The sequence below is a fragment of the Coturnix japonica genome, chromosome 4, assembly GCF_001577835.2.
Source record: "Coturnix japonica isolate 7356 chromosome 4, Coturnix japonica 2.1, whole genome shotgun sequence".
Lineage (NCBI taxonomy): Eukaryota > Metazoa > Chordata > Aves > Galliformes > Phasianidae > Coturnix > Coturnix japonica.
The window spans coordinates 11113736-11139260 of record NC_029519.1 but is presented as its reverse complement, the minus strand read 5'-3'; the positions used below and the strand labels follow the sequence as shown (position 1 = coordinate 11139260).

The 25525-nt window shown below is 52.9% G+C and overlaps 2 protein-coding genes and 1 long non-coding RNA gene across 10 annotated transcripts in view; 1 reads left to right on the top strand and 2 right to left on the bottom strand.

Moving 5' to 3' along the window:
• ARHGEF9 (Cdc42 guanine nucleotide exchange factor 9) overlaps positions 1-7197 on the bottom strand; it is a 173633-nt gene extending 166436 nt beyond the window's left edge. Inside the window, exon 1 of one of the 4 annotated variants that reach the window (XM_032444345.1) lies at positions 7082-7197. The gene's annotated coding sequence lies outside the window, so the exon portion shown is untranslated. The remainder of the gene's footprint in view (positions 1-7081) is intronic. The other 3 variants (XM_015860490.2, XM_015860488.2, XM_015860489.2) reach the window with 3 other exon arrangements.
• Positions 7198-10856: 3659 nt separating this feature from the next.
• Positions 10857-15712, top strand: LOC116653322. Its single transcript, XR_004306891.1, has 2 exons — positions 10857-12634; positions 13776-15712. It is a non-coding gene; the product is annotated as an uncharacterized LOC116653322 (long non-coding RNA).
• AMER1 (APC membrane recruitment protein 1) lies at positions 15486-25343 on the bottom strand. Of its 5 annotated transcripts, XM_015860618.2 has the most exons (4): positions 25187-25343; positions 23981-24112; positions 16385-19889; positions 15486-16125 (listed from the first exon to the last, which is right to left on the bottom strand). In XM_015860618.2, exons 3-4 carry the CDS (start codon positions 19799-19801, stop codon positions 16048-16050), a joined length of 3495 nt encoding a protein of 1164 aa, XP_015716104.1. In that variant the 5' UTR covers positions 19802-19889; positions 23981-24112; positions 25187-25343; the 3' UTR covers positions 15486-16047. The 5 variants fall into 5 exon arrangements, with proteins under 5 accessions (XP_015716104.1, XP_015716103.1, XP_032299882.1 ...); XM_015860617.2 differs by lacking the exon at positions 23981-24112; XM_032443991.1 differs by lacking the exon at positions 23981-24112 and having other exon boundaries at positions 16442-19889.
• Positions 25344-25525: the final 182 nt, after the last annotated feature.

Below are 25525 nucleotides of genomic sequence, written 5' to 3'. Positions count from 1 at the left end.
AGAAGAGCAAGGCCAAGGAGTGCATCCCAACATCCTGAAAGAACTGGCTGGTGTGACTGTCAGACATGGATTTGGAGCGTGGTTTACTTGATAGATAAAGCAAGAGTTGGAAGGTCACTGCCAGAGGGTTGTGGTCAACAGCTCTATGTCCTAGTGGAGGCCAGCCACTAGTGGCATCCCCCAGGGGCCAGTCTTGGGACTGGTGCTCTTCAACATAGAATAGTTTGAGTTGAAAGGGACTTTTAAATGTAATCTAGTCCAACTCCTCTGCAATGACCAGGGATACCCCCAGCTCCATCAGGTGCTCAGAGTCCCATGAAGTCTGTCCTCGAGTGTCTCCAAGGATAGGGTACGCACCATCTCCCTGGGCAACCTGTACCAGTGCTTCACCACCCTTACCTTCTTCCTTATGTCCAATCTAAACCTCCCATTTGAAACCATTTCTCCTTGTCCTATCACAACAGTCCCTGCTAAAGAGCCTGTCCCCTTCTTTATGATACTGAAAGGCCACTCTCAGTCTCCCGGAGCCTTCCCTTCTCCATGCTGCACAGCCCCAGCTCTCAGCCTGTCCTCATAGGGAGATGCTCCATCCCTTGAATCACTTCTGTGGCCCTTCTCTGGAGGCACTCCAACAGCCCCATGTCTCTCCTGTACTGAGGACTCCACATCTGGATGCAGCTGGAGCTGTTCAGGAGGAGACTCCAGGACTTCACCGCAGCCTATCAGTACTTGAAAGGAGCCTATAAACAGTAGGAAGACCAACTTTTTACATGGTCTGACAGTGAAAGGAAAAGGGAAATGGCTTTAAGCTGAAAGCAGGGAGATTTAGGTGAGATGTTAAGCAGAAATTCTTTACTCAGTGAGTGGTGGGGCCCAGAGAGCTGTGGTTGCCCCTGCCAGTGCACAAATCCAAGTGTGATGGGGTTCTGGGCAGCCTGAGCTGGTGGGGGGCAGCCAGCCCATGGCAGGGGGATGGGACTAGTAAATCCTTAAGGTCCCTTCCAACCCAAGCCATTCTGAGATTCTGTTATTTCCATAAGCATTATCCTGCTTATTATCCTCACCAGAGCTGATCCCATACGAAACACCTCACAACCCCAGCCTCAAAAACCTTATCTTCTCAATGTGAGCTTGCCCTGCTGACCCGATACTGATGCTAAACCAAACAAGCAGCTTTGAAGCAGGTACCATGAGAGCATCCTGTCTGGACCACTGCACTGTCTCACCCACACGGCTTTTCCCAGCAAAGGAGGCTGTCAGCTCACATTCCTCATGCACCGGGGCCTCGCTCAAGCCAGTCGTGTTCTGCGGCGAGATGGCAGCAGCAGCCACGTCTGAGCACAGGGGAGCGACATCCGATTCAATTAGCATCATTACCAATGAACTTTTTCATCTCAGCGGTGCCTCTGGGGTGGGGCCATACACACACCAGCAGCCACACAGAGCAGAGCTGCTCAGGGCACCCAGCAGGGAAAGCACAGTGAGAGGCAGCTGTCCCCCCTCTGCCCTCCTGCCCTGACCTCATCAAGGACACCCTAATCCCATTTTTAGAGCTGAAACACCGCAGCCGAGCAGGAGTAACTAAAGGGCAAGCTGCGCATCACGCTTTGACTACAGCACCTCGAGAAAGCAATGCTTCTGCAAGGACAAGCACCCTTTGGATACAGAGGACCAGCCTGCAGCGAACGAGCCGCACCAACTCCTGTTTTCTCCATGATTACATTCAAATCCTGCTCGGCTGGCACAAAAGCTGATGAAACTCCCACGCTTTGCTCGACGTGCCGGCACACGCAGCACAAGACCGGCCCTGGCTCAGCTGCACTGCCAGCATGGTTTGCAAAATGTGCTGAGCTTTCTGGGTGTTATCCCAGTGCTGTGCCTTCTCGGCTGGTACCAAAGTCAAACCACCTTGGCTTAGGGACCACGTGCTAGACCTGTGCTATGTGCCAATGCCTTCCTGGAGTCAAATGACTCACTCATCCCATTTGAGCACCAAATCGCTCTCTTGGCATAAAAATTCCTTGAGGAGCTGATCTTTCCTGTCCATCCTACTTAGGAAGCACCAGCAAAGCGCTCCTTGGGCTGCAGTAGTGCCTGGCTGTGCAGCACCTGGCCTGCAAAGTGCCTGGGGACACTGGGATAAAGGTAGTAAATATTTTCAAGGATTCCTGTCCCGGTGATTGCACCTTCCCAAAACACCCGTGATTCATCGGCCACGTCAGCAGAGTGGAAAAAGTGACCCCTTCTTCCCCTACAGGAGAGAAAAAGCGCTTAAGGAAAAGTGTTTAAGAACACAGGCTTGTGCCCAGCAGGAAGCCTACACAAAACTCAAAGCTTCCATTGGCTTTGGGAGCTTCTGAGCTCTCTCTGCCTTTCCCCAAAGGTGCACTCCATCTCTGCAGGAGCACAGGGATGAGATCAATGTCCCCAGCTGACAGCATAGGAGCCATCGCAGGTACCAGCAAACAGCCACTACATCACAGCAAGAAAATCCAGAAACGTCACACAGTGTGACAAATGTAATCTCCCAGCAGGACAGCAATAGGGAAGGGCTGCAAAGAGCCCATCCCAGCACAGGGACCTGAAGCATGGGCTAAGGGCGTGGATGCAATGGGCAGCAACGTGCCCGCCCTGAGCAGGTGATGAAAATAGGCACAGGGAGCAAGGAAGCTGGCAGCCAAGGCAGCATAGAGCCAATTAAAGGCAATTCTTGCATCAAAGGCACACACCCGTGTTTGACTTGGTTTTATCAAAAGGAGGCTGCGCTGAACTTCCCTGCTTGCCCTATAGGGAGGAGCGGGACAGGGTGTCAGGTTCCCTGATCTCAAAGCAGTTGGATAAGGGGCAAAGATAGGACACATGAGTGAAGCAGCTCTGTTGGGAGCTGGGTTATGTGCTGATGTTCTGGTCCATCTCTATGGATGCACAGCCTCAGCATCAAACTAGGCAGGCACTGATCCAGCCCAGAGCGAGGTCTCGTCATACCCAACGGCTAGAAGTAACCACATGAAGATGAACCCGAGCGTATTACCAACAGTGGAAAGAAACACCAGATGAACAACAGGCTCTTTGCAGAACTCATCCCTCATTGCTCCTCCTCTGGAAACCCTCCTGCACATCCCAGGCAGCACTCAGCCCACCCGCAGCGCTCACCCCACCCCACCTCCTGCATGGGTGCCAGAGAGCATCTCATGCTCAGACACGCACTTAGGATCAACTCAAACTAGTGATGTCAATACTCATCCTAGCAATGTGTCTGCTCTCACAGCACAGGGGATATTAAGACAGACTGCTAATATTTATTACAGACACGTTTACACGGCACTGCCCCAATTCTTCCTGGGTGCAAAACCCGCTGCTTGCAGTCAGAGGAGCACAGACTTGCTGGTCTGCATCACATGGGGCTCCCATCCAACCCAGCACTTCCTCTGTGCTCCAGACAAAGGTAAATGCACCGGAGGAAGGGGAAAGGACTTCAGAGATTGCAGAATGATCCGTGCCTTGGAAAAAAATGGTTCCAGCTCTTTCAGACACGGCTCTGCTTTGCCATGAAATGCATATCCATCTTATATGAATGTTTCTACCTAGTGCAACTTTTATCAGAGAAGTGTATTACAACCTCGGCTTTGGCTTACGACAGCAAGAAATGACATCACCTTGCCCTAGCAACTGACTGACTTTTTTCCTGTTTTTCCTTCCTCTTCCAGCCCCCTCCTAGGGATGGGAGCGGAGCAGCGTGGCCTCATTGTTACCCACTAGTGCGAGCCCCACAGCACCCATGCTTTATTAATGGGCGGAAAGACCCACACCACTTCTTCACTGCCTGCAATCACTGCTGCCCCAGAGCCATTCCCACTTTCTCTTGCTCAGATACTGCCCTCAGGGCCATGAGATGAGCCCATGCAACAGAAGCCCCAGCAGTGGGTGCCTGGACACAGAGCATCTTCCCCGGCACCCTGAGCACTGCACAGCTGGGATCCCAGCTCAGCTCATGATGGGTGTTCACACTTACGGTGCTGTTTGTACAAAAAGCCACAAGCCCTGCTTGCTGACTGGGTGAGCTCATTCCCTGGACCAGCTGAAAGCTGTAGAGCACAACAATAACAGGAAGAAATTGTTTGTGCGGGACTCACACCGTGCCACGTAAACTCCCTGGCTGCTTTGGGACAGAACCTGGCTGGTGAGCACAGCCGCACCGCAGGGCTGTGACACCCAGGGCTCAGCAGTGTCCCGTGTTGTGTCACACACACAATGGGTGTTTTTAATGAGCATGACTGAAATGAGGAAGCTTTAAACTCACTAATGGCTCTCCTTGGCTCTAGTTGGCCCCAGTGCAGCAGCCTGAGACATAAACCATGCAGCCCAGCTTGCACCCAGCACCAGCACTGCTCTGTTCCACTGCCTTACGGCTGGACAAGATGATCTTAATTACTTTAATGACTCTTTGATTCCACTCATCACTGTGCAAAGCACTTCAGAGAAGAGTAACCAAGCACCACACTCATGTCACAAGCAGGAGAAAATCCAGCAACAGGGAAGGGAGGGCCTGAAGAGGTGACATGATGAACATCCCCACTGCAGAGCTTCCCAGCCCTCCTGCTGACGTGGCACACGAGTGGTACCCAAACATCAGATGTCAGATTTCTGCACTGCTTGGATAGAGAACAGAGGCACAGAGAGGTTTAGGTGTCCATCCTCAGTACTACAGTGCAGGCAGACACTGGGTGCACTCACACAGTGCCATCCCAAGCACTTTGTTTTGACATCCCTGCAGCAGGGCTGGGCACGTCCCCATGCACCCCTATGTAGCACCACACCCCAACTCTGCCTTCACTCTGAGTTCCATCACTCTGAGGATTCCCATGAACAATCCAAGCAGTGGCACAGGGGTCACGGCTCAAAGCGCTGCCGGCAGCAAACCCTGAACACCCCACAACATCCTCTTCAAGCTCATTTTAGGATGTGAGCAAAGCTGAGCCCTTCTCTTGCCCCAAACAATAGCTCTGCAGTAATGGTGCAACCAGAATTTCCTGTGCTGCGGTGAGCGCCAGCTCCGGGCAGCAAACACCATGGGAAGAACTGCCACAAGAAAGGCACTGTGCAGCACCAGGCAACGTCCCCACAGCTCCTGGGGATACTTTTTTGCTACAACAGATTCCAGAGCAGCATCACAGCCGGGCCGGAAAGCAGGCAGACTGCAGCAAGGGCTGGCAGCCTGGGAATGGCTGAGGCTAATGAATTACCGCACACAGCCCTTTGCAACGTGTGGATGTGGCTTTCTCTCCCATGGATATTTTGCTATCCTGCACAACCCTTGTAAAAACATCCCCTTAGAATGGGCTGGGTTTACCCGCAGGGCTTTGCTGTCGGCTCAGCAGGCACAAACCCAGTGTGGGATCCAAGTGGATCACAGTCCCAGGCAAAAAGAAATCACACAGGTCTGTTGGCTTCAAGGATTTGAGAGGAAGTTGGAGAGAACTACCAGCCAAACAATGATGGACCAAACCAGCACCTCCAACACAGGTGCAGCCAGACCCTGCTCCAGATATGGGAGCTTCCCATCCATCCATCCATCCCACAGCACTACACATGCAGGTCTCACCCAGGACACATTTGCATCACAGGCACCCAGCACAGCCCTGCCATCTATGCCTCCCCAGCCCCACCTATAGCACTTTTCATCAGCTACTGGCATCCTTTCTTTCTCTATATGTGAGGGGGCAGAAACCATTTCTTTCACACTTGAGGCCCCAAAGTTCTTTCTACAGCTGAAACTACCCAAAGCAAACACACAAAACACAGATATCACCTTCTGTGCCAGCAGCACCACCCATCGGTGCCCTCCCAGCCAACGCGGTTGGGCAACTCCAATTCCAATGACAGCTCCATGAGCTGAGGGCTGTGCTAAGAGGAGCAGCCAGCAGCACACAGCCCTCCATAACTCTTGCCACAGGTGCACAGGGTCGTGTAGCTGCAGCACATGTGCAGCCAGCAGTGGGATGGAGCTCTGCCCATGGCTCTGCTGCAGGGGGCAGTTTCACAGCTCTCATCCCACATGCAGCCAAAATTCCTCACCGTGTCCTCAAAGTGCCCCATCTGGGGACTGCGGATCAGGTCGGTGTTGTAATGCACAGATACAGCCCTCATAACTCTGTCACTTTATGGAAAATTAATGCTGTCAGCACCAAGCAAGTAAGCAAGACTCTGCTCTGCAGACAGCTCCAATAGGTTTGGACTGAAGAAGGCCAAAAACAATAAATCTGAAATGGAATAGTATCACCCCCAGCCCCACGTTCCCCCTTGCAGCAGAAAATGGGCATCTTTAGGGCTCAGACCAACCCCACTGGGCTCCCCAGCTCAGCTTAGTACTTTTTATGGAGTCTCAGACAGTGCTGTAAGTGGAAGGGACCCCTAAAGGCCATCCCTCAAGCCTGCAATGTGCAAAGACACCTACAGCTCCATCAGGTGCTCAGAGCCCCATCCAGCCTGACCCTGAATATCTCCATGGACAGAACATCACCACCTCTTTGGGCAACCTGTGCCACTGCCTCATCACCGTTGTCATAAAACAAACTTCTTCCTTACATCCAATTTAAATCTCCCTCTTTCAGTTTGAAACCATTTCCCCTCATCCTATCACAACAGACCCCACTAAAGAGTCCGTCCCCTCCTTTCTTAGGGCCCCAGGGCTTCAGAGCCGGGGCAGCGAGCAGTTCCAGAGCTGTTGGGATGGGGGAGGCACGGGCATCGGGAGCAGCTCTGGGCAGCACCGGGAGGGGCACAGCGCTGACCCCGGGCTCTGAGCAGCTGGGATCTGTGTGCACAGCGCTGTGCCCCAACACATCTGGGACGGGTGGCGGTGAGTCATGACCCAGTTCCCACGCGGCTCCCGCAGGAGAGAGCTCACCCAAGGCTGAGCTCCACCAAACACGACCCCGGGATGCCCGTAGGGTCGCACCTCCGCTCAGTGTCCAGAACTCAAAAGCGCCTCAGCTTCGTGACGATAAAAGTAACAGCTCACGATTCCCACTCCCTCCCACCCACAAAGGACCACCGCGTTACGAACTCCCCCCCCGCTTACCTCAGCGCACGGCCCCGCCGCGGCACGGTGCCGGCCCGCGACCCGCCGGAGCCGGGAATTTAAAAGGATGAAAGTGAAATTAAAACGAAAAAAGAAAAAAAAGAAAAAAAGGGGGAATAAACTAAAACGACAAGGGACGTGATGGTGCCGCTTAATGCGAGCAACAATAAAAAACTACCAAAAGAAAAAAGTCGGACGAAGGGGGGTGCCCGTGCCATACACGCGGGCCGCCCCCCCCCGGACCGCCTCCCGCCGCCGTTGCCCGGCGCTCCCCGCAGCGCTCCGGGACCGGCCCGGGACCCCCCCGGCCCCAGCACCGGCCCCGCGGGCGGAGCGCTCAGGGAGCGGCGCGGTGCGGCCCGGAGGGGCCGAGGGAGGCCCCGGGGGGCGGTGGGCGCCCGCGGGCAGCGGGGCGAGGGGGACGCCCGGCGTGGCCCGGAGAGGGCCGCGGAGCTCCGCCGCCTCCGCGCATCCCCCGCTGCCCCGTCCCGTCGGGGCCCGCCCGGCGCCGGCTGCTGCCGCTGCCGCTCGTGGGGGAAAAAAGAAAAAAAAAAAGAAAAAACAATAAAAATGAAAAGCAACTAAATGATAATAGCAACAATAAGTTAAATTCAAAGTAACTCGAAGAAATCGAATCGTTTCAAAAGTCCCGAGTTGGAAGCCAGACGGAAACTTCCCGCGGTGGTGCGGTGCAGCGCGGCCACCCGTCTCCTCCTCCTCTTCCTCCACCTCCTCTCCGCCGCCCGCAGTGTGAGCGGCGCCGCCCGGCCCGGGGGAAGCGCGGGGGAGGCTCCGAACCGCCCCGTGCCCGGGGCTCTGCCGGCGGGGCCCGGCCGGGACAATCGGAGGAAGCGCGGCCGCCCCCGGGGTGGGAGCGAGCGGTTCTACCGTGCCCAGCACCGAGCTGCGAGATCCGTCGGGTTTAGTCGGGATCTTCAGCGGGGCTGCCCTCACCGACGGCTCTTTCATCTCTCCCCTCCCTGCACGCCCTCTGTGCGGCTCCGAGCACACCTGGGCTGAGTGCAGCCCTTGGGTTTGGAACGCACCTGTAGCAGCCCGCAGTCCCAACCCCATCCCAACCCCATCCCGACCCTGCCGGGCTCCCGCTGCCACCCCGGAGAGCCCCCCCGGGCAGCACGGCCCGAACACACCGGGCACTTCCTCAGATCACAACTGAGCTCCATAAGCGCAGCTCTGCTCTCAGTCAGCGCCTGGCAATGAGCCTACGTGGATGAGCACAACCATCCCATGCACCTCACAGAGCAGCCCTCAAACCAGGTGCTCCCTCCCTACTGCTGAACCAACCCCTGCCAACAGCTGCATTAAATGAGCCACAGGTGCAGCTGACTGAGCAATTCATTGCTGCCCCTCCCTCCCCATAACTGGTTGCAGGGGGTGCCGTGGTCAGGGCTGCTAAGTAGGAGCTGAAGGACCTCGAGTGCTTCTGTGCTGTAGTTGGAGTATTTCGAGGTCTCTAGGAGCCATTGGGGATTCAGGCCCTGCTCCCTTGGCTGTGTGGTTCTGTGTAGGGACCTCAGCAGCCCTTTGCTACACCTGGAAACCCCAGCAACACTATGGGGTGGGAGCAGGGCAGGGCCCAGCAGCACAGAGCAGGGACACGGGGACACACTTCCAGCTATTGGCTCCATTTCCTCCGCTTCCTCCTGCCCCGGGTGTTATTAATAAACTCCTCACAGCTCAGAACGCACCCACCAGCACCGCGAGCATCTCGGAGGGGGTTGGTTTGGTTCATACAATAAGTAGCTCAGGAACAACTCCCCGAGTGAGGCTGGCACCAACACAACTCATGGTTCCCCTCACACTGGGGGCTCCAGCCTCCTCCCTCCTGGACGTGGAGCTCCCAGTGCTCCCAGTCTGGGGCTGGTGGCTGGGAGCCCTTTTTAGTCTGGTTCCCTGTTGTTCTTTCTTAAAGGAACAATAGAGGCAGCGACACGCCTCCCTCCCAGCCTTGGTGCAGCTCCAGACTTTACTTTTTTCAGGCTTCACACCATGAAGCACTTTATTATCGGAAACAAACTATTTACTCGAGAAGAAATAGGACCAAGCAGAGCATCACTGCACCCCTCAGCACCCACACATAACAAGAGGGGTTGCTCTGGGCCCATTCCCACCTTTGGGGCTCTGGCTGCTCTCCATGCCTGGAAACCTTCCTGCACACTTCCTGAGCCCGGGGATAGCAGAGAGCCTTCATCAGCCAGCTCTTGGAGCAAGAACAAAAGCCACCGGCCTTGTGTGGTTCTATAAAGGATGGTTTTATTTCTATACAGGGCATCCTGTATAGAACATCCCTTCCTCAGACACAAGGCTCTGCCTGGTCCCACAGCACCCATCCATTTGTTTGCATTGGGTGGCCCAAAGGCTGGGAACAACTGTGAGGCTGGCAATGCACTCAGTGGCCAGGCATGGGCTGTGCCTGGGATTGAATGGGCTCCAGAGCCCACAGGGGTGGGTGTGGGACACAGGTGGGGCTGCTCAGGGCCATTAAGGGCCATCAGTCCTTGGAGCTGTGATGATCTGACTTCAATGCTCTCCTGCTGGATAGTGGGTACGTAGGGATGGGTTGATGGTGGGACTTGGAGATCTTATCAACCTTAATGATTCTGTGATTCTAAATCCCAGCCCTCATTGCAATAATAAAACACATACGCCCCCAAAAAAACCCCACAACATTCATAAACAACATCTGTGAGGTCTGAGCTCCATCACATTCAGTCTGTTACTTTCCTTCTCACACACCGCACTGATCAAGCAAGGAAATCCCCTCGTTTATCTCTCCTAAGGTTTGTTTCCTCAAGTCCTGTTTTTCAAAGTCAGCCTTAATCGCTTTTTAATCGTATCTGATGCCTCTTTGCCTTTGGCATTCCATAGACCTGGAGATGCTCCCCGTAGCACAGCCGTATCTGCCACCCCCAGCCCAGTGCTCAGGGCAAGTGCTGTGAGCAGGTCTGCAGGGGGCACGGCTATAGGGCGGTGTCTATAGAGCCACACGAGCACTGCAGAGCTCAGCAGTGCAATAACGGAGCTCTCCCTTAGAGGTCAGCCCAGCACTAGAAGAATCCACGCAGACGGGAGCGATTGCTGCATAGAGATGAACGGGGAAGGATGCTCCGGGAGCCCTCATTGCCTGCAGAAGTCATGCTCGTGTATCCTGTATGGTCTGCTGTCACCGTCTGTTCTCTTCCAGGCTCCTGCCCATGGTTTACATGCAGCGAAGCATCGGAGCTCATCCATCAGTGACACCGGCCTGCCCCACTTCACGCTGCCCAGGGAGTTTTTGCCTCCCTAAATTCAATTAGATGCCATAAGGGGTCAGCCCCATTATAGCCATGGCTCCTTTGGGATCGGCAGGGGGCTGTAGCCTCTCCCTCCTATAGGATCAGAACGCAGCCCTATAAATAGTAATTAAATGTTAAAAGGAGCAGCTTTGAGGGATGCGATCAAACCAGTCAGTCCCAGCTGCCTCCCATTAGAGGCAGCAGTGTGAATACAGCCCCCTGGGGTAGCTGAGGCCCCAGAGCACTCAATAGGCTGGGAGCACTGCTGGGCAGGCACATAGAGCAACTGTGGGACCATAGAGCTCACCACCAAGAGCATTGCATTGGGTACATCAGGGACAGCTTAGGCCAACACACTGCTTGGTTGGCTCACTGTGCATCTCTGCAACCTGCTCTCAGTGTAAGGGGAGAAGTGGGAAAAGAGAGAGATGGAATCAAGCACAAATAAGCCCCGTACACAAAGCAGGAGTGAAATCAGGCCTTCTCTAAAAATCTGAAGTTTATTCATTAGAATTCGGTGAAAGGAACATTCAGTTTAAAACACAGTCAGTACATTAAAAAGTCGAGAGGATGAGTAGCAACGAGACCAGAACAGAACAGAACAGCCCCGAACCTGGCACCTGGCAGGGCACAGGGCAACACACAGCAGGGCCAGATGGGGCTCCCTGCACAGCCACGATGGGGACAGAGGGACAGAGCTGGGGCTGTGCAGCTTCATGGGCTCCCCTCAGTTCCTATGTGCTGCGTGCACTGTGGGCCCTGGGATCAGCTGCCAGGAGAGCTGCCATCCCACCCCGCTCCATCCTAAGGAACCCCAACAGTGCCTGTTTGTTAAGAGCTGCTGAATTAAAGGACACAACAATCCTTGTAGAGCCCAACATTTCAGCCTGGAACTGCCACCTCCGCTGCTGTTGGCTCAGGGGAGGGGGGTTGGGGGAAGAAGGGACAAATCTGCTTTCAGCTTTCCAGCATTTCTTTTTGCACATGAGCGCTGGGCATTGTTCTCTGCTCAGCTCATCATCACAACCTTCTGCAGACCCCTAAATTCAAGGCAATGTTGTTCCACTCGTTTCCACAGCAGCCAGCAGCACCTTCAAGCCCTGTAATGGCTGAAGGGGACTGAGGAGAGCCCGGTTTGGGACAACATAATTGAAGCACACAGAAGGGAAAGCCCCAGCTGAAATCCACACGGGTTGGGTGTTCGTTTCAAGACAACCAACAATACTTTCAGGGGAAAAAAAAAAAATCACCACGGTGCACAAATCCAAAACAAAGCTAAGAAACGAGGTGACAAGAGTGACAAACCAGTATCAAAACAGACGTCCTGGCGGTGTCCACACAGAGCGTGCAGTGGCAGTGGATTGGCTTCTTGTTTCCAGAGCTGCTCCTTTAGATGACGCTGAACATCACTCTGCACGGGGCTGTGGGGAGCAACGTGGGTCTCTTGCATTGCACAGGCAGTGGCAGCAGCAGTGACAGCAATAAACTGCTGTTTCTCCATCAGAACTGTAAACCGCACCGTTTTGGAAACGCATAACGTACGTAAGTAAAAGAACAGTCCGTAAAATTTCCCCCATGAATATAAAATGCAAAACTATACAAAAATAGATAAAATCGACCGTTTTTCTTATGTGTATATATAAAAAAAAATCAAACAAACAAAGTCCCCAAAACGCAATACAGAGCTACTTGGTAGGCTGACCTGCTCAGAGGTTGATGGGCAGCAAACAGCTCCAACCCACCTCTCCAAGGCTTTCCCTGGATGCACTGAGCTCCATGAGGTTTGGGGGGTGTTCCTCCGTACCTCAGCCAAAGCTACTCACTCCGAGCCATGGGCCTCATTTCTGTCTCAGCAGACCTCTTCTGCTCTCAAGTTGGGGTTCCTTAGGTATGTCTATATATTATCAGGTTAGGAGACAATGGCATGAGGCAGAAATGAGAAGCTGCAGCCCTTGGTGAGCGGTCTGACTGCGTCTAGCTCCAACGTGGTCCAAGGACTCTGGTGGGAAATTCCTCCATCACATTTTTAGGAAAATCATGCTCATTATGAGGTCAGCATTGGTCAAAGAGCTCCAAGAGCTCACAACCCATAAGGGTGTCCTCCCAGGCCTCCACCCCATACCACAGAGCAGCCATGGGGTCCCACTCAGTGGGACGATAACTTGCTCTAAGCACTCCCTATGACACCAGATCCTCTTCTGTTTGGCTTCAACAAAGGCTGGCCACTAAGCATTCCCAGTCATCAATAAACAGCCTGGTAAGTCAGAGAAAGGATGGAGGACCCCCCCCTTAAAGCTTATCCTTTCATTCCAAGATGCACTGCTTCTGAAAACGGGTTAACACCACATGAGGATGAGTATTTCCCTGCTAGTGATGTGTTAATTTGGACTATACAGCTGTGAGAAATCTCTCCCAAAGCCATAGAGGGACAAGATCAAGATCCAGGAGCTTCTATTTGCACTCAGACTGTAGTCCCTTTGTAACTCCCTACTAGAAAAGCATGGTGGGAAGATCAGGTCCCACCTATTCCATAGCAGGAAGGTATTATAGAAGCAGGAATACATTAGGTACTAAAGTCCAATCTATGGCAGTGACAATTTACAGACTAGGTAAGTATATAGAAAATTCTTACTTCTTTGGGTTAACGGGGCAGAATACTCCACTAAATTGTTTTCAAAATGCTTTTAGAAACCTCATTTTAAATCAACAGATACTCGATTCGTTTAGTACAAACCAAATTAAGAGGATAAACCTTTGGTATAAAGTCAGATTATCAAGTCTTGGCTGTATTGCTTTCACACATCAGAGTCTAGGAACTGTTGTCCAATAATTCTTCCCACTACGTACCTACAACCAAAATAATTACTACAGACATGCATTTGCAACTGAACATTCATTTTACCACTGAGACACTTTCATCCTTCACCAGAACTTTGGCAAAGGCCGCATCATTTACAAACAAAACACTGCGCAAAACCCCTTTGAGCCACAAGATGCCTTTGGTGACACGCTAAAACGAGATCATGGTTAAAAATTACTGTCAGAGGCCACTGTGGAGGCCAAGAGATTCCAGTGAGCACCTATTTGTGTTGTGACATCTCTGGTGTTGCTAGTGATAACTACGGGATCCTTTCTTTGGGATCAGCACTGAATTGCAGCAGAGCTTGGCTGGGATGCTGGGATCCAAAGCTGAGCTCACTCTGAGCAAGAGGGAGTTAGGAGCATTTGTTAGGGGATGTTCATGGCATAAACACTGAAAAATGAAGGTTTAATCCCAAGGATACACAGATGGGTCTGCTTAAGCCTCAGGAATCTGTTCAGGAAACAAACAACAACATACATAGAAGTAGAGCTGCCAATAAGGAATTCTGGCTTTGCCTTTCCCTGTTCCTTCACAGACATACAAGGACCAGACAGCAAAAATCCTCATCTCAACAAGAAATAATAAGACCCATTTTGCTTAAGAAAACAAAACAGAAAAGCTCTTCATGCCTCGGTACCCTACAACTGCAGCAACACCAGGGAGCTGCCCACATTTCTGACCACAGCCACACGTGTACCTGGGCTGCAGGTGTGGGCAGCAGGCAGTGAGCTGCTCTGGGGCAGGACTCCGCTCCAAGCCAGCACCAAGCTGAGCCCTGCCATCCCCACAGCATGCCAGGCTTTGGAGAAGGGCATCATTGCACTATTTCCAGTTTGTGATGTATTTAACCTTACAACCTTTGCTGCAAAGAGAAGCAGAAAATAGGCAACTCGGGTAAAAGAAAACCTAATTCATCGGTAATGAAATTACAATCAGTTGGACAGAAGTAGGAAGAAGTTTTGTAAACCACAAGAAAGGGACTCATAGAATATCCCGAGTTGGAAGGGGCCCCTACAGATCATCAAATCAGACTCCTGGCTCCACAAAGGACCACCCAAAAATCAGACCTGTGTCTCAGAGCCAGACACTTGTTGAACTCTCAGCTCTCAGCCATGCCCACCACCTTCTTGGTGCCCTGCCTATGTTTTCTGAAGAGCTTGTAACCACCCACCACAGCACACCAGTCACAGGACTCTTCCCACCAGGTTTTGCTTATACCAATGATGTTGTAGCTCTGGGACTGAGCCAAGGCTTCTAGTTCTTCTTGCTTGTCCCTTACACGGAGTGTGTTGGTGCAGAAGCATTTCAGATGCGCTTCAAAACCAGCACCTCGTGGAGCAGAAGGAAGGATGTCAGTAGCACGCAGCCCCTCCAATTGGGCTTCTCCCTTCATCTTCAACACTGCCAGCTTGCACTACCAGAAGCGGGTAATAACCAGAGGGCTGTACCAGACCAGAGAGTCAATGACCCAGGCCCCAGGTTGGCAGCAGACTTCCTTGTGGGAAAGGGTCTGGTCAGCATGCTGGGCCCTCAGTTCCACTCAGAACAGAGTCCCCTGTGACAACCACCCTTCTGTTCCTGGCAAAGGAAGTTTTGGTGTTTGTGGGTGACAGACACACTCTACAGAACCTCCTGGATGGATGTTCACCAACATCCTCACCTGCCTTTCTTAAGTTCAAGAGCTGGAGCTGATCAGCTCAAGGGAAGGTTTGGTTTAGAGATTAACGTGCTGCAGATCAACAAGGACACTGAGAACACCTTCAGGAAAGATGCCAGCTCTGCTCTGCTATCCTCTAACAGGTGTTTCCAAGAGCTCTGACAACCTCAGATCGTTGGTCTCCTACGCTTGTGTTCCTTCTCCATATTTGTTCAAAAGAGGAATTAAAAAAAGAAAAAGAAAATCAAAAGCCTGCAGCAATCTTCGGCATTTTTGTTCCCTCCAGTTAGAAGGAAGAAGTTGTGAAGCCTAATTTAGGCTGCGCTACATCCTGTATTCCAAGTAATAGAATACTTTGCTCGTATGAGTTTATGTAAAGAAAATCAACACAAAATGTAAAACAAAAAACAACACAGTGACTTTACAGCTACAGGCCCAATGCAAATTTAGCTTATTTCACAGAAGTCGTACGCTTGCCCTTGGCCTGGGAGAGGCTTCAGCTGGAAATAACACACCATGAAGAGAGACCATGGCAGAGAAAAGGGACTGACGCTTTGTTCTTGAAAGGGAATCCATCAATAGAACATCTCTCTGCATGCTGTATTCTTGAGCAAATTAAAGTTAGAACTGGAAAACGTTATCAACACGCACACAAAAACTTCTACTTCCCTTTTGGGCAGGAAAAGAGTTACAGCGCAGTTCCCCTTGCAGCTGAATTGCCTCCTGTCCTCGCTCTCAAAATAACCTGTGTCCTTCCTCTGCAGCTCCCCAGATTAAGGACAAGATGGAAGATGTTAAAAGTTTGTTCAAAAAAAAAAAAAAAAATCCCAAGCATTTCACAAAGAGGAAGAAACCCAACTTCTTTTGAAAGCTTCCCCAAGACATGTTCCCCTGACTGCAGCCCTGGAGACTCCAGGAATGTCACCCAGAGCACCCACTGCAGCCTGGCCCTATGCTGAGAAACCCCAATGTGGGAGAAGCAACCGCTCACAGCCAACTGGCACAGCAAGATGGGTCACAGCACGGCAATGCTCCTCGCTCCTTCACATCTGCCAATTGCTCAGCTTCTTTTTTTAAAGGTGATGGTGCCCCTTCATCTGCAGAGAACAAACCTGCATTACTAGAAATGGGTCCATTTCCAGGTTTTATTCTAGCAGCAGTGGGGTTGTGCACTGGGGCTGCTACCACATTTTGCATCATGTATTGTGTTCGAGAGTGGTGGATAGCACTGGAAAAAAAAAAACAAAAGTGCCTCAGTGTTAATCTATGAACCTAGGAGGTTGCTCTGCACCAAACCAGAGTACCCACAGCAGTGCAGAACAGCAGCAGCACGGGGAATATGAACTGCAGCTGCAAGAGGAGTTCATCTTTGTTGGCCCGGTTCGACATAAGTCACTCGTTAGTGTTCACTTTCTCGCCCTCCCCTCCCTTTCCAACCCCTTCCCCACCTCCCAGCCACCCAGGAGGAGCTATTTGGCTCCCATTACATTCACTGCAGTGCTCAGGCAGCTGCCAGGTAGTGCGTTCCCCGGCGCAGCTCTCGCTTTCAGCAGCTCTTTGCTGGCATTCCCGTAGCACTCTGTGAAGCTTTTTAAGGTTTCGGTGTCATTGCTGTCGTGGAACTGGGGCATTCCTTGGGTGACGCCAACAGGTTTGCACTTGGCTGGTTTCTCTGGGGACTGGGCAAAGCTGATGCTCTGCGGCAGCTCCGGTTCCCCCAGCGGGAGCACACGTGCGAGCTTTTTGGCTGGGGCTTCTCCGTGATACCTGCATGACCCAGACGCCTCCTGAGGCAGCCGTGGGTCAGGCTGCAGAGGTAAGTTGGATGGCCTGACCAGGAGCCTGTTTGACTCCAGATCTTGGAGCTGCTTTTCCAGAGTTTCTCTGGCACCGCTCCTTGAAAGGGGCAAAAAGGAGGGGTCTGCATCTGACTGTTCAGATGGTTCCCAGCTGCTCTGCATCCCAGCAGCTGGAGCAAACCCCCAGTGTTTGATCCCCCCAGGAGCCAGCATCCTGGGGGGATCAGCATCGTACTGGAGGTGCTGCAAGCCCGGCCAGCTCAGCACACCATTGGCCTCTAAACCTTCAGGAGCTGACAGTTCTGCCTCCTCTTTGCTCCTGCTCCTTCTCTCTCCATCTGAGCACTTTTTGTCCCATTTTGACCACAGCTGGCAAGGCTTAAGGCCGTTCTTGGAAAGCTGCAAGTCTGCAAGTTCAAACTCCAGGCTCTCCGTGTCAAGTGACCTGCTTCTCCTGTTAAGGGAGAGTGGTGCTGGCATGGCAGGGCTGAGCCCATGTAGTCGCAGGTGCCGGGGCAGGCTGGCAACCCCCCAGTTGCAGCTCTGGAAGGAGGCCTGGGGGTACCCCAGGAACATTCTCTCGTCACATTCAGCAAATGACTCCTTTTGCACGTAGCTCTCATCGAAGGCCTCAAAGGACGCAGCCATGTCCTCATCAGCATTCATCTCGAGGTGCTGTTCACATTCACCTTCCCCTTCCTGCTCGACATCGACAATGTCAAACGTGACCATGGTGGGGAGGACGGGGAGGTTCTGAGTGAAGGAAGAGCCTGAGTCAGAGCTGCCCAGGCTTTCCGACAGGCTGGAGAAGAGGGTCCCACTGCTGGTGAACTCCACCAGAGCTTGTGAGAAGTTCATGGCATGCTCAGGTTCGCACTCACGGTCAGCCTGGGACTCTCTGCCGGCAGCTTCCATGCCACTGTAGTGCTCGCTCTGTGAGCAGCCCTCATGCTCCAGGGGTCTGTGGCTGGGGAACATCCCTGGTTTGGCCGAGGCTGCACTGCCATGGAGGGACCCCCCAAACAATGCACAGTCTGGGTCAGAATCAAACCGTGCGTTGTTCTTTATGAGCTCAATAAGGCAACTTCCTTGGGCTTTTTGGCTGTTGTAACAGTTCTCTGGACACAAAGGCCCTGGAAAATCACTCCACTCTGGATTTTCAGCTCTAGACACCAAAACCCCACCATTCACACTCCTGTTCAGAGCTTGAGAGGCAATCTGCTCACTACCAAGGCAACTCTGATTTTTGCCAATCAAGTTGGCTGCTTTTGTTTTACATTCAACGTGCTGCTTTTCCCTGGGACACTTCTCTTTGCTGGGAACATCAAGTCGTTTCAAGGTTGGTTCCCTCTGCAGCTCCCAAAACAGCAGCTCTTTCTGAATGGCAGCTAGCCGCTCTTCTTCTGTTTCCATAACTCCCCTCTTCTGATCCATCATCTGGATCAAGCCCTTCTCAGCAGGGAGGCAGAAGTCCATGAAGTAGCTGAAGATCTCTGGGTGAGAGACTTTGCTCTCAAACAGGGATTGTTCCCCATGAGAGGGGCTCATTAGTGTGTCATCGGGCTCGTAAAACTCATAAAGTGCATCGCCGCTGTAGCTGTCTCTGGGAAGACGGTCCTTCTTGATCTCACAAAGTCCATCCCCAGTCTCATCCTCTGGTCCTGGTGTGGTGGAGTCGTAATAGCCCTCATCGCTATTAGGCGCGGACTCTTGCTGGTCACTCTGTGGTGTCAGGAGCTCGACCCCATCCATTGCCCCACTAGCATAGGGGTGGACCTCCCCCTCACGCAAACCACGCGTCTCCAACTTGCTACTCACTGCCTGCAGTTCAGGACTGCTCACAGCTGGAGGCAGCGGGGCTTCGTAGTTCCTGCCCTCTTCAGCAGTGCTGTCCCATATCTGCTGGAGGTACTCCTCCTCAGACATGGCCATCTCCTCCCCACCTCCCTGGTAGGTGACGAGGCATGGGCTCCTTTTAGCAGTGTCTCGGTTGCGCTCCACAGAGATCGTGCTTTCAGCAATGCTGAGGATGTCGGGCTCAGCAATGATGTCTCCACACCCTGTGAGGGAATCAAAGCTCTTCAGGGATGTGACGTCTCCAAAGAGGAGACTCAGCTGGTCCCCAGAATGCAATGAGGGAGGGTCGTTGTCTGCTAAGTCTGGATGGAGAGCCACAGGGAGATGGCAGTAGTTGGACTCTGTGTAGACAACAGCATCTGCTTCTGATTTTGCATCCAGATCATCCTTGCCCCCAGAAACTGCCACCACACCGTCCTCACAGCTGCCCTTATCAGCATGGAGCCAGTCTGGCTCAGCAGCCTCCCCAAAGTCAGCTGCTGTGTGCACCAAGCAGTTATCTGCTGAGCTCCCCGGGCAGGCTGCAGCAAGTGGGACAGATCCAGGTCCTCTTTCCTCCACAGCTCCAGGGGTTTCCACTTTCACTCCCTGAGCTTTGCTGGTCTCCTCTGAATCCCCAGGCCACTCAGAGAGCTCTGTTTTCTCACACTCAGGAACCTTGCTCTTACGGTGACGCCGGATGCTGTTCAGAAGCCCCTTGAGGCCTTTTTTTGGTCTGGGGACGGATGACTTGTCTCCATTGGGCTTCTTCTCATAGCCCTCAATACTCCCTGGTGGAGAGCCATCCTGCCTGCCAAAATCAAACTTGACGCTGGTGTCTATGGCCACATGAACGCTTTGAGAGCTTGGCAGCAGGCAAGGATGAGAATCTCTGCTTCCATCTGAAGGGCTTTCCAGCTGCACCCCACTGCCCTCATCATATGCGGTGCCGCTGATCCCATCGTGGGTCTTACTTTTACTGAGCCCCTTTTTAGAAGCTCCTTTCCCCTGGCCTTTGTTTCTGCTGCTGAAGAAACTCGGCAGTGTACATATACTCCTTTTCCCACCGAACAGCTTGAAAGCAGTTTTCTTCAGTTTGCCGGAGGGTGCCTGGGGCTGCTGCTGCTCTGCAGCTGTGGCTGAGGCATCGCACTGCTGGGACAGGTGCTCAGTGTTCTCCTCCTGCTGCTGCTCACCGCCCTTGCACTGCCTGCATGCTGCAGACTGCGACCAGGTCCTGGCAGCCTCCTCTGTGCAGCCTGTTTCCATGGCAGCTGCTCGGTTCGCGTGTTTCTAGCTGGAAACAATGGTGGCAGAGTCTTCTTGCAGGCACGGGGACCAAAGCATTGTGGTTGATCTAAAGCAAAAAAGAAAGGAGAGAGAGATGAGGAGATGGTAATGGGTGTCCCATAGATGTAACAAGGCACAGAGCTATATCATCACCTGCAACTACAGCTGTAAAAACCCCCAACCTGTTTGAACCCCGCACAAAGATGTCATGGTACCGAATCCTCTGGAAGCCACCTGTAGCCATTTGGCAATAGCACCATATCAGAGGGACAGGTAGACCTAAGCCCCAGGCCACCTCAATCAGCCTCTGACCTTTGTCAAAGAGAGAGTGGGGTCCTGCTCTATTAACAACTGCCCTTCAGCACAGAAAACACAGGCATCTCCAAAAGGTAGAGGGACCGAGACATGACAAACTCTGCTTCCAGCCCTCCCAAACAGCACAAAACAACAGGAAGCATCTGGACAGTCAAGCCTTACAGTAACTGTGAATCCAGCAAAAGCAGCCATTTACCATATTGTGTTTTCTTCACTGGATTTCAATTGTTTGCAACATCATCTGTCAAGCAAGATAAACCTGCATTAAAAATACTTCTTATAAATCACCCTGATCAGATTATCTCAGAAGCAGAGAGAGGTAGGTTTTCAATTTCATCCTGGATTGATGTTAATAGCAGGAGAAATAAAATAGTAATATTTCTTTTCCAGAACTGAGATTGGATAAAATAAATCCAGTGAGAGCTGTAATGCACTGCTGAGCTGCAATACCTGAGGCTTAGCTCTGAGCAGCCCAAGGCCGTGCTGTGGGTGTGTGTCCGACACAATTCCCTGACAGCAGCCAGCAGGATGCACAGCTGGGACCTCGCTGCATGACCAGCTCTTACCTGGGAGGCTGGAGACAAGGGGATGTATTTACAGCCATCACTGACAGAGGTGGATTTAACCACCTTACACACCCCTGACAGTACAGTCTGCCCTTTCTCTGAGGCTTCCAGGGCCACCCCAGGGCATCCCAGGGGCCAAACAGTGCTTCTCAAGCTCTAACAAACAGCATTTCTGCACACCCAAAGCCTTTCTGGGGTGACTCCAGGATTCTTCTGGAGCCTTTCCAGAGAGAACTATTTAGATAGGACCAATAGAAAATAGTACGCAAATGTCTATATATGTGAAATGCTAAAGTAGTAGAAAAATGAAACAGGAACAAGACTTCAATTTGAAAATAAGCCCACTCTGGCTCCACATCAGCACTGGCATCAGTAGATGCTCACTGCTGTGACCACACAGCTATTTATGGATGCCAGAACAATACAGTCACCAAGGGCAAACACCAGTATCGACGGAAATAAAACGGGGTCAGAAACAAACCTACAAATCATAACAGTAAATGACAGCACTTCACCTGTGCCCAGCTCCCTGAGGCAGCCAGGGGAGATGAGGTAGATCTGGTTATACTTGGGGTGATGCAGCTTTCTGCTCTAGCTACAGGTAGAAGAAGGGCATGTCCGAAACTGCAGCCGGTGCCAACAGGTTGACCTGGGCCAGAGCTTGGGGCTCTGTTAGTGTACAATCAGGACAAAGCACCTCAGCCAACATGCTGCTCTACTGGGATGCTATGCTTCTATACTAGGGGCAACTTCCATCCTCCCCAGCAGCAGCTAAAGTAGAGGCCTGCTTTGTCCTCAGTTGGGATCTCAAGACTCTTAAGAGCATCCATGACAAGTCATAACTACCTCAGCATTCAACAAAAACAGAAATGAGGTGGAGGATGAGAATCTCACAGCCTGCACCTAAAAGACTTGGGAAAACGTCCCTGTTTTATCCCCTAAACCGACCACAGGCCTTAGGCAGCTCATCAAGCCTTTCTCCTTTATGCAGACTGACACTGCCTACGGTAAGCAGGCTGCTAAATCCCTTCTTTGTGCTGCACCAGAGATTAGCTGGTGTGAGTGACCGACAGCCATCGATGGACTCACCCAACTCTTCCCTGCCTGTATGACTTTCAGCAGGGCCAGAGCCTCCCAGAATCCCCCCCTGACCCCTAATGCAGAGCACGGCACATCGCTACCCTCATCCACAGTGGGGACAGCCCCACAGCACACACCCATTCCCTGCTCTACAGAGGAGCTGCACAGCTGGGCTCTGCACAAATCCTCTCAGACCCTGACGACTGCCATGAAAATGTCTGACTGCAAAGAAACACCACAACATTAGGCAGCGTTCAGCCAGATGCTGCTTTCTCTTCCTCCACATCAGAATAGAGAAGCAAGAAGCACTGAACCCTTGTGCAACAAAACGATACCCTCTCCTGCAGCTCACACGTGGACGGGTGGGAGCACACGGGCAGTACAGCTGTCAGAATGGGAGGCGGACACTCGAGCGCGATCAATTAATTCTCACAGGCATCAGCAAAGACAAGCTACGATCAATTAATTCTCATCAAGGAACCAGGCGTATCATCCCGATGTTACAAATGGGAGACCGGGCATTAAATTAAGGGACTTACCCAACTCACAGGGGAGCTTCTGTCTTGTCACCAGGATTAGGATGCAGAAGCAGTCACAGCAAGAGCACGGATTTCTCTAATCCAGGATAACTGCCCAAACGCTGCTTGGAGGGCTGGTGGCAGATGAAGCATCCCCTCTCTCTAACTCACAGGTTGCTCTCATCTTTACACCACTTTCCCCAGCAGCAATCTGGGAAGCACCTCCAGCAGGCCATGACACCACGTTCTTTCTCCCTTCTCTCTGGGGAACACGGCACGGTTACCCCATGCTGCAAATGCAAAGATGTGCAGAGCAAAGCTGGCTGCAGTGTCACAAGGGCTGCGTCCCACAGGACACCCAGAATGGCTGCACGCCTCACTAACAGCAGGTCACACCGGCCGGGTCCCAGCTCTGAATGGGAACAAGCCCCATCTGTCTCACTGCCCATACAATGGTGCAGAGCGATGGAGACAAAGGCACAGAGATGCACATGAAGCCCTGTGCAGCAGGAGGCATCTGATACCAGTCAGAGCAGTGGGTGGGAGAACACAGCGCAGCAGCATGGCAGGATGCATGTCTGCTCCCCACATCTTCACGTAACATGGAGTGTTCAAGCAGCATCTCACCACATTCTGAACTCACATACAGACAAAAGAGATCCTTCCACCATCCTCAGAAGGGTCTCAGCTGAGGTGCAGGGAACTCGCTGTGACTCTGCAGTGGGACAGGTACAAGCTGTGCAATGCTTCCCCACTGATCCCACTCTGAGCCTGCCCCAGAAGCCAAAAGCCCCGAGAATCAAAACCATCTTCCATTTTCCAATGTAGTTTTATCCGCGGCCATTTTACACATCCTTTATCTTACATGTTACTTGCTGCTTTTTCCTTCTACAGCTTCCAACCCACTGCATCCTCATCCTTATGTGCAGTTCTTATTCCCTAGGCCGAGCGAACCCTCCAAACTCTCCCTATACAACATGCTCTGAGCCACCCGTGGAAACTTCGCTCCATCTCATTTCTCCAAGCTTTGCCTACAAACAAGCAGCAGCCTTTTCCAGGACACTCCTGCATATTCATGCCATTAATTCCTCAGTTTACAGAGGGATGTTATTGCAGCTGTCAATACCGACAGGCAGGGAACTGCTAAAACGTGCTGCTTCTATCCTCAAATAAACTGTTGTGCTAACGATTTTTGTTCCAGTACAAACAGCGTGCGACAGAAACCGTTTTGTTGGGAAGCCACGTATTAATGTCATTCTGTCTCAGAAACAAAGACAACCCCAGCACTTCAAAGTTTCAATCCCGAGGCCTGATTTAGCAGCTTTATAGTTTATAGTTGTAAAACTCAGAGCTGTGATTTTCTTCAGTTGTTTTTCGCTGCAATAATTACAGCACCACATGGGCACGTATCTTAGTGCCTGGAGCCAGCGCTGTGTCCCCAGCCATTCCTCCTGGTGTGACCACATCCACAGCAGGACGTGCTGACCCTTACCCCCAGCAGGGTGTAATTAGCGTGCTGTATTTACACACTTTCTTGTGACAGGCTGGGTCCTATGGTGGGCCAAATGTTACAGCTTAGGTGGACACAATGAACTTATGTGTGCGACAGGGCCTTGTTTTTAAGGAGAAAGATGGGCAGCTACCAAAGCAGCAGCCCCCTCAGCTCACTACGACCTCACCTTGCTGCAGGACTTGAGCTTGCCCAAAGCCGACCCACACTACCACAGCAATAGAGGTGCAGAGCTCGGGATGAGCTGGGAGCGCAGTGCCTTCCCCTCACACAGCCTCCACCGAGATCACAGCCGCCACAACTGCCAGTAGTAACCACATGAAAAAAAAACACGCAAGTGAATGCTTTAACAAGACGAGTGTAAGTTTAACAGCTCCGCCTGAGGAGCTCACAACGCCTCCATTAAGGCTGCTATTGAATTAGAAGGCAGAGCCCTCCCACGGAGGCATTCCTGAGTCTCTCTCCCAGCTCCAGCCCAGCTGTCTGGGTGCTTGGATCTGCACATGCTTCTGTCCCTGCTGTTCTCCATCACCTCATGGCACACAGCGTTCAGCTTCTGGATGTGAAGGACAGAAGCCTGGAGAGAAAGATGATGACAAACACAAGGGAAAGAGACGCGCCCAAGACAAACGCAAAGCCACCCGATTTTGGTTGGAAGGCCTTTGGCGTCAGGGGTTTGTCGTTAACAGCAGCACTGCTCAGCAGCTCCAACACAAACCGGCCTTAAAATGCAATTATTTCAGTCTTACAAAACGCCACGTGACAGGTCAGTTTTCTATCTGCGGCTTGCAGATACCTGGTTCTTATAAGACAGGGCACCAGCACTGCATCCACTGGGACATGCTGGATGAGGAGAAAGACAGCCAAGAACGCAGGTCCACATCTGACAACACAACACACCCCGCTGCTAAGCCCTTATCCACAGCCTGCCTGAGGACCTCAGAAAACCCATGGGGCCATCCATCCCTATGAGCAGAGAACCCCAACCATTCCTCGCTGTGCTGCCACCTCTGGGAGCCTTTCAGCGCGCTCGGCTCTGCAGGAGGACGGAAAGATGGAAATACAGGGGCACGAAGCCGGGCCTGTTGTGCCCGTGTGTGGAAACAGTCAGAGGAAAGGCGAGGACGGGAGCACGGGGGGCTCGCCGAGCCCAGCAGCAGCACGGCCCGCTCCAGCCCCGCTCTCAGACGCGGCCCCCGGCACAGCCCCACCTCAGTCCCCGTCCCACGGACACGCCGCCCCACGCACCCGGGACGGTCCCGGCCCGAGCAGCTCCGCGTCCCACCACCACCACGCCGGGCTGCAGCCAGGCCCCGGGCTCTGCGGCCTGCCCGCCGCCACAAAGGCCGCCCCGCCGCGCTCCGGCCGCACTTACCGACGCGCTGGGCCGCGGTCGGGGCTCGGCGGAGGCACGGCGCGGTGCTGTACGGCACGGTGCTGTACGGCCCTGCCCGCCGCCGGGACGGACGGGGCGGCGCCAAGCAGAGCGGCGGGGCCGAGCCGGGTGTGGCGGCGGGGCCGGGCCGTGACGGGGCGGGCGGACTCTGTGACACGGCGGGGGCGGGGAGAAAGGCCGCTACCCCCACAGAGCCCGGCCTTAGGACCAGCCGCGGACCAGAACCATAAGGAGACGGCTCCGAAAGGCAGAGCGAGCGGATGGAGCAGCTGATGATCTGCTCGTAGCACCGCAGGCTCCAGCCCCGCTCCTGCTCAC

Coding starts and splice junctions, on each gene's coding strand:
- AMER1 (XM_015860618.2), bottom strand. CDS start 19,801: ATGGAAACAGGCTGCACAGAGGAGGCTGCCAGGACCTGGTCGCAGTCT. Junction 16,126..16,384: donor GCCTGAGCACTGCAGTGAAT/GTAATGGGAGCC, acceptor TTTTTTTTCCAG/TGCTATCCACCACTCTCGAA.